The sequence below is a fragment of the Plecotus auritus genome (assembly GCF_963455305.1).
Source record: "Plecotus auritus genome assembly, chromosome: 6".
Lineage (NCBI taxonomy): Eukaryota > Metazoa > Chordata > Mammalia > Chiroptera > Vespertilionidae > Plecotus > Plecotus auritus.
This window is the reverse complement of record NC_137773.1, coordinates 52,692,659-52,701,568: the sequence shown is the minus strand read 5'-3', so window position 1 is coordinate 52,701,568 and position 8,910 is coordinate 52,692,659. Positions and strand designations below refer to the sequence as shown.

The window sequence follows — 8,910 nt, the reverse complement described above, 5'->3', positions numbered from 1 at the left end:
GGGCTCGCTCCGAGTGAACCGCGCTGCCGTCATTCATTCGCTGCGTCCGGAGCGTCCTTCCCGCGGGGAGCTGGGCTTGGCCGCGGGTGCGAGTGGTTCCGACGCGGAGTGTTAGCGCGCGGTGGCCTCCAGGGCTCTGAGCTGCTCGAGACCGAGGCGGCCCGGAGTTTTGGACGGCGCCGCGGGAGCAGCCGCACCCCACTCCAGCTCGGCCCACACCGCGGGGCCGAAGCAGCTTGTGTAGCTCGCAGCCTTGCCCACCGCCGAGCCGGATCCCGAGACTTAGCGACACCACTTCCTCCTCCTCCCGCTCCTCCCGCCGCCCTGGGCCGCGGCCGGGCTGCGGGCGGCAGGCCTGGGCGTCTGCGGCCGCGGGCTCGCGGGAGGCGGCGGCGGCGGCGCGCGGGGAGGATGCTGCTCACTGTGCCCGCGTCCTCGCCGTCCTCCCCGGCCGCCCGCGGGGGCTTTGTTGTGGCCGGGGCGCCGCGGGCCGCCGGCTGCTGAAGTCGTTCCGCCTGGGTGCGGACGGGCGGGCGAGCGTGTCCGGGAGTGCGCGCCCGTGCGCGCCGGTGTGTGCAGCAGCCGCCCCGCCGCCCCATTGTGCGTGCGCCCGCGGCGCCCGGGAATATGTGGGTGAACCCAGAGGAGGTGCTGCTGGCCAACGCGCTGTGGATCACCGAGAGGGCCAACCCCTACTTCATCCTGCAGCGGAGGAAGGGGCATGCGGGTGATGGAGGCGGCGGCGGCGGGCTGGCTGGTAAGAATCCGCGGCCGGTCCTTGCGGGAGGGTGGGGGGCCCCTAGCGCTGCGGCGCGGGCTGCGGCCCTGGGCTGCGGGCACCCGAAACACCGCCCGGTGCCCTGGGGCTGAGCCACCGTCCCATTCTGATGGTGGGAACGCCTCGGGAGTCGTGATTTTCAAACTGTTGAAAGAGATGCTTCTTTTCTGATCCTGTCAGGCTTTGGGCGCTTCGTGTACTGGGCGCCCCATAAGTGGGTGATGGTGATGGGAATGGAGACCAGCTAGTCTGGAGTGGGGGTAGTATCAGCTGTTAGGAACTGATTGCGGTACTGCTTTCCTCCCCCCACCCTTTAAAAAAGCAATCGCTTTTCATGGGGGCACGAGAGGTGGAGGACGATTCATCTCTACTTCATCCTCTTTCGTGGTAATGGCAGGATCAGGTATAAAATGCTCTTTTGTTTGCAGGGAAGCAATCAGTAAGGAGCTGGTGCGGTCATTTCCTATAGTAGTTACGACCGAAGGGAATGAATAAGGAAAAAGGAATTTTTTGTTGTTGCACCGAATTAGACATAGCAAAACAAGTTATGTGGTTGTAAAAGGAATTAGCAGTCTAACTGCATTGTAACTGTTTTAACTCAATCACTTCTCCCCGAGCCCTCTCACAAGGTATTATTAATATATAACTATTACAAAAACCATGCCATATCACTCAGGATTATAAAATCAGATCCATATCCCAAGTCGTGCCATATCAGAAAGGTCTTCCTTTATCAGCTAGCAAGCTTGCTTGGTGGCAGGTTTTAAGTTAATCTTGAATTGCATACTAGAGAAAGTGGACCTTTGCTCTCCATGTTCGGTTAGAATGAACAGAATTGAATACTTTTTACAATGAAAATGTCACCAGAAGAAACAGGCAAGGTTCAACCAGGAGAGAGACTGCAGCAAAGAGAGGACCCTTGACCAACCACTTGAGAAGGTTACCCTCCAGGAGCTTGCGTGCTAGGTAAATTTTTGCTTTTTAAAAGCCCTTAGAAGAAAACATTCTTGATAAAATATATATTCAGTTGTGATTGTAATTTATAAGCTAATTTTCTCAAGATTAAAATTCTAGAGTCATATTGTATGGCATTTACTGGTTTGAAAGATCTTGGCTAGGTGCATCAGATTGCCCCTAAGTAATCTGATTTTTCTGCACTTTTCTACCACAGAAGAGAAGGGAATCTGCAGAACCCCACTCTGTAAACTCTGACCAGTGTACTAGAATCAGAATTTTCCAGTTCATTTTGTAGAAGTTGTTTAACTACATACATGAATATGTAACTTGCATGTCTAATATTGGGATCATCCCAGATTGTCCTTTAAGTCTAAGACAACAATGTGGAGTTGATAGTTTATTGTATTAACAAAGAACATTTCCTGCCTGCGGTTAACCCTCCAACACCATGTTAACTACTAAGTATTTATTTTCTAGAGTCATTTGCAATAGGTTATGAAATCTTCAGAGATGCAGACCTTCTTTTTCTAGTTAACGTTTTTATTGTATGCCTACTGACTCTTAGAGCTATAACTGACTGCAGCCCACTTGGAATCTCATCATTGATGGCATTTCAGATAAAGTTGAATCTTTTTAATTGAGAAATCATAGCTTTTACACATATTGCTGGAATAATTGAAATTATTGTCATTCCTGCCAACAAAGACTATTTTCAGCCCACAGAAAAAACTGTTTGCTCTGCTAGGTTGGCGCCACATCAAACATGGCAGGAACATTTAAAAAGTCCTCATTATGTACAGTATATTCTTTTTTTTAATATATATTTTTATTGATTTCAGAGAGGAAGGGGGAGAGAGAGATAGAAACATCAGTGATGAGAAAGAATCACTGATCGGCTGCCTCCTGCATGCCCCTTAATGGGGACCAAGCCCGCAACCCGGGCATGTGCCCTTGACCAGAATCGAACCTGGGACCCTTCAGTCCCCAGGCTGATGCTCTATCCACTGAGCCAAACCAGCCAAGGCAGTACAGTATATTCTGATTCTAATGTGAATTCATTCATGCATTCATTAACTCACTAAATCACCTAACAGATATTTGTTGGCAACTTCTGAAGGGCCAGTGTCAGGAAGCTCACAGCCTAGTAGGAGTAAAGAAACGTTGATAAAATAGTCATACAGATAAATTGATATGAAATTGCCACGCCACAGGGTCACAGCCTTGTTCAGAAACCAGAATCTAGCCTAGTTGAAGTGAAGGGATTTCTGTGGAAGAACAGCTCAGATAGGGTTACCAGAGCCAGTGAACAGCACAGCCGTGGGGCACGGTCACCACCCTAGGTGGCAGGAATGATGATGCTGGAGAGTGTGAGCTGGAGCCAAGCAGGAGCGGCTTGGACCTCTGAAAAGCAGCCACCCCTAGAAACTCAGACCACAGCAAAAAGGGAATGGGGAAAACATACCACTGCCTCTCATCAGTGGAACCCAAAAGACCAGCTGGGCAGGGTGTCCTGGCGATCTAGTCCCTAAGGATCAGCCTCCAAGGAGAGATGTGGGGGTGGGGCCTCATTGAGAATGACCAGCACTAAATCAGGAGAAGAACATGACGTTGCTCACCCCAGTCAGGAGTCAGGGTAGGAGTGGGGGCAAGGAAAGATTCCCTGAAGAAGTGACACTTGAGTTGACAGTTGAAGAAAGAAGAGATTAACCTGTGAGGAGTAAAGGGAAGAGCAAGTTTTGGGTATCAGTTGTTGGAGATTTTCTGGAAGAGCTCAGGAGCTTTCTATAATGTGCATGCATCTGGACCAGTACACATGGTCTACTCATCAAATGAATGACACATGGGTAGGAAACCTGCTCGGGGTGAATTGGCCAGGAGTGCTCAGTGGTCCGTGATACTTGGTAACGTGAGTGCAAAAGGTGTAAAAAATAGTGGGCCACAGTTTTAATTCAGTTATTCTCTTCGTGATTCCAGGCAATATATGAATATATGTAGGTATTGACACAATGATGTGTTTAAAAAAAACAAACAAAAATTAAAACCTCTGCTCATCTTGACCAGCAGGCCTGCACCTTATCCACTGAGCCAAAACAGCTAGGGCCTTTAAGAGTTTCCTGGCATTCTTTGTCTTTTACATTTACACAACATTTTCAAGTCCATTTATTAAATTCCACCAAAACAAAACAACAGCAGCAATAAAGACTTTCGCACTGTTGGGATTTTGATTGAGAGTAAAGTCTAGTACAAATAAATTTGGGCAAAATTGATATCTTTATAATATTGAGACTAATGGTCCATGAACATGGTATGTTCCTCGATTTATATAGATCTTTTAAATTTTCTCTCAGTGATGTTTCGTAGTTTGCTGTTCTAGGGACACTGCATATACTTTCTGCTTTGCTGTCCTCGAGCACAGAGGGGACCCACTTTATGAAGAGATCAGGTTCGAATGGAGGGTTGGTTCCTAGGCCTGCACACAAAAGCCTGTTGTGTGGTTGTGTACAAATCAAGAATTTGTCATTGAGACTAGGCAGTTTGTAATACTAACAGCTGTGGCAGATACCACCTTGAGGTCTGGGGCCCCCATGTGTGCTTCATGGCCGGTGGATACAGGCAGTGCCACAGGGGAATTAGAAAGCCACCAGGGCTGCTCTTCACAGAGCTGTGTTCCCTACTCCTCAAGGGCTCTGGTCTTTTCCGTCCTTCCCTTAGTAAGCAGACAGCTGGAGTCAAGCCCCAGCCCGCCTGTTAACAAGAGATGTGATTTGGGAAGTTTCTTCCTTTCTGAGCTTGATTTTTTTATATATGTATAAGATGATTTAATAACCTCTCAGCAATCGATGTGAGGATTATGGGAGATACGTGATGTCAAATACAGGAACTATAAAGAGCCATTCATAGTTGACATCCCATCATTTTTCTCCCCTTGCTGATGATCTCATGTAGGTGTTAGGAGGCAGCTGCTCTAAGCAATTCACACCCAAGTGTGAGCAATTCAAGAGTTCTGCAGTTTACAGAGACATGGCATTTTTAAAAGGGTGCTGTTAAAACAAATAGTATCTATCTGATATTTAGGTAACTTAAAAAGTTAAGTCAAATATTCAGGCTTTTTGTAAAGGGTAATTTTTCATCAGCAACTTTAAATTGTGTCTACATACCTTCTTTCCTCCCCGCCTCCCCTCCTTCCCTACCTGGACATGCGCATTTTGAAAGCTCTGCCAGTAAACACAGTACAGATGCTCCTTGACTTACCGTGGGTTACACCCTGATAAAACCATCATAGTTGAAAATACCCTACCTTGAAAATGCATTTAATACACTTAATCTACTGAACATTGTAGTGTAGCCAACATTAAATGAGCACTTACCATTAACCTGCAGTTGAGTAAAATCATCTCACACAAAGCCTTTTTAATTAAAGTGTTGAATATCTCATGTAATATCTTATGCATATCACTTTCTCAGCATTGTATAGTTAAAAAATCATAAGTTGAACCATCATAAGTCAGGGATCCTCTGTACTCTCTCTCCTTCCCTCCCTTCCTCTATTCTTTCTCCTCTCTCTTCTCCCTCGCTCTCCTTGCACAAATGGCTCTCTAATAGTGGCAGATGGGACTACCAGAGAGAGGACTGGGGTAGAAGACAGGGAGGGGCCACCTTCTCTCTGTATATATAGATACAGATGTAGATTTTGATAGAGATATGCAGCTATAGATAGGTTATGCAGCTATAATTAGTTAATTGGGAATTTGTAACTTAGAAATATTGGTTCTAGTACAGTAGTCACCCCTTATTTGCAGTTTTGCTTTCCACGGTTTTAGTTACCCCTTGTCAATCGCAGTAAAAAGTATTAAAGGACAATTTCAGAAATAAACAGTTCATAAGTTTTAAATTGTGCACCATTCTGAGTAGGGTGATGAAATCTTGAGTTATCTCCTGCTTGGGGTGTGAATCATCCCTTTGTCCAGCAAATCCACGCTGTATATGCTACCCTTTTGAAAGTCACTTAGTAGCTGTCTGTCTGATATCACAGTGTTTGTGTTCAGGTAGCCCTTGTTTTACTTAATGGCCCTAAAGACAGTCATGTAACTTTTATCACAGTATATTGTTGTAATTGTTCTTTTTTAATTGTTCTGTTTTTTATTGTTAGTTATGGTTGTTAATCTACTGTGCCTAATATATAAATTTAACTTTATCAGAGGTATGTGTGTATAGGAAAAACCAGATATAGGGTTTGGTACTACCCATCATTTTAGGTATTCCCTGGGTGGGAGTGTCTTGAACTATTCCCCATGGATAAGGGGGGACCACTGTAGTTAAACCAGAGAGCCATGAAGAAGTCATTACCCATTTCCCCCATTTCTTTGTGTGTTGTTGTTGCTTTCCTATTAGATGTGTGTTCTAGAAAGCTCAAAGGATAGGCCAGTTATTTTTTAAGGTGCTCTGAAATTGTCAAATGGCTTCTGGTTTGCTTCAAAGGGCATCTCACAGTTTTGATTTCCACATCCTAGGGAGCTAGGTTTCCTATCGGTGGGATCTATTAAGGTTCTAACTCTCCAGTTGGTCCAAGTTGTACAAAGCTTGGTGAATAAATATCCAGTTCATGAGATGAGGTCTGTGATATGCACCCCTAACCTTTCAGCTCAGGTATTCTAAGACTTGCTGGGCAAGTATTTGCTGGAGGGAAGGTCAAGTAGAACATTGAGAACTTGAGCTCTGTTTACACTCTAAACAAAAAAAAGTGAACCCTGTTTATCCATTTAGTTTTTTTTTTAGATTGTGTTTAATACTTCCTAATAAGGAAAATTATTTACATTTCAGTAGTACAAATGAATTTTTAGAATCTTCTTAGCCTAGGAACCAAGGTAGTCTAATAAAAATAAGCAGGACTTAAGAAATTTACATTTGGACTCTTAAATTCATTTACTCTTTTTCACTCCATTGGCATTTTATATTATTTACATATCTATTACTCTAATGAATAATCTAAAATAAATTATTTCTAAAAGCATCTTCATAATAAATTTTCAAATCTATGGGGTCTAAAGCTAAATTTCAAAAAGTCATTGTTAGTATGACCATATTTTATTAATGCTTGATTATATCTTTTTCATTAACTTTACAATTAGCATAGACAGCATATGCTGGCAAAGGAGCTAACATTTGCTGAAATCTTTCTGTGATTTAGGCATGTGCTGAGAACTTTGCAACATCAGTAACTTGATTTTTTTTTAAAATATATTTTATTGATTTTTTACAGAGAGGAAGGAAGAGGGATAGATAGTCAGAAACATCGATGAGAGAGAAACATCGATCAGTTGCCTCTTGCACACCTCCTACTGGGGATGTGCCCGCAACCAAGTTACATGCCCTTGACCGGAATCGAACCTGGGACCCTTCAGTCCGCAGGCTGACGCTCTATCCACTGAGCCAAACCGGTTTTGGCAGTAACTTGATTTTTATAACAACCATAGGTTAGACACCTCTGTTATACATGAGAAAACTGAGTGCTGGAGAAGTTGAGTCTTAACTTGAGACCATGCTGGTGTTAACAGGCAGAGCTTGGATTTGTACTTAATTTTGTCTGAATATAGAAAGATAAAAAGATAAAAAGAAGAGAGGAAGATTAAATTGGCATGCATCCTTTGGGAAGCTAAAGGAAATTGACCCCAGTCTTAGAAATACAGCCTTGAGTGTGGAAATGAAGGGAACAAGCCTGGTGGCTCAGTGGTTGAGTGTCTACCTATGAACCAGGAGGTCACGGTTCGATTCCTGGGTTGGGGCACATGCCTGGTGGTGGGCGTGCAAGAGGTAGCCAATCGGTGATTTTCTCTTATCATTGATGTTTCTATCTCCCTCTCTCTCTGAAGTCAATGTAAATATATTAAAAAAAAAAAAAAAAAAAAGGAAATGAAGGGAACAGGCAGAGCAAGGCTGCACCTTCTCCCGTGTTGTGATGTCATGGTCTAGTGCTTTATGGGTTCAGTAACATGACTCTGCATACCAGAGAGGAAGTCTGGAAACTAACTCTAGATTTTTCTTAAAAAGATTCCCAAACTTTCCCCATTTGCAGCCTTCTAGTTGAACTGTCGTTGGGACCAAATATGGAGCCATTCCAAGTTATACAATTAAGAGGCACTGAACCTTTGGATTTAGGACCAGACAAGGGAAAGGCTTGTTTGTATGGGCTTTCCACAAAGAAAACAAATATCTATGTTTATAGTGAGGGAGGTCACTCTCAAAAAGTTATGGCTACCAAAGGAGGAAAATGCAAATTTGACATACAGTATTGATTTTTATTAATGTAATTTGTGTCAAATGCCATAAGGATTTTCTTTATTTAGTATCTGCTTTTTTTCTCTTTGTGGATATAAAAATATTATTGTGCTTTTCCTAGGATCATTGCAATAGTTTGGCTCCCCCAAACTACTTTTTCTTTTAAAGATATTAAATGGGTGAGAATTTCAGGAGGTCCTTGGATGACATGAAATCCTATACAAGACTTATGGAATTAATTAGGAATGTAAATTTTTTGGAACTGAGGCCCCACCACTTTTCATCGGTTCCTTTACGTAGATTGTGAATCAAACTCAGAATTTTCCACCAAAGTGATTTTTAGGAATTTCTAGGTGCTTGCAGCAGGATTACTATAAATTATAAGAAGTCTTGGACTATTTCCAGGTAATTTGATTATCCTTCCAACTAGTAAAAAATGTTGTTTGCGCTATAGTATTTAAACAATAGGAATATATCACTGTCTTTTAATAAAATTATAAAGTGTTAGTGCTTCTTTTCTACTTTTATCCTGATACCCAGATGTGGGCCTTTAACTACAGTTCCTGTAAGATCCTAGAGGTGTGAGTGCATATGCACAGCGCATGTGTGTGCTGCGAGGTACATGCGTTGAGTATATATGTGTGTGTTGGGAAATGCAGCAGAGTGAGGGAACAGAGGGCATGGAGTGAACCGGTGGGGGGGTCTGTCCTCAGTCTCAGGCCCGATGTTGTCCTGGCTGCTCCCTTCTGGGCAAATGCCCCTCTCAGGGAGCCCTGGGGACCCCAATGCTCTGTAGAGTACCCAGCTCTGACAGGCAACGGAGAGAAAATTGGGTTCTGAATACAGAACAGTGAGTTGGCATTTCCCTTTTGCAGTCTAACATCCAGCTCTCAGCCTGG

General features: G+C 43.7%; 1 protein-coding gene across 2 annotated transcripts in view; it reads left to right on the top strand.

The window, feature by feature from the left end:
- Positions 1-363: 363 nt before the first annotated feature.
- Positions 364-8,910, top strand: part of TBC1D9 (TBC1 domain family member 9) — a 93,672-nt gene continuing 85,125 nt past the window's right edge. For both annotated transcript variants that reach the window (XM_080676934.1, XM_080676933.1), the window contains exon 1: positions 364-757. In XM_080676934.1, the coding sequence (XP_080533060.1) occupies positions 628-757 (130 nt within the window). In that variant the 5' untranslated portion in view covers positions 364-627. The remainder of the gene's footprint in view (positions 758-8,910) is intronic.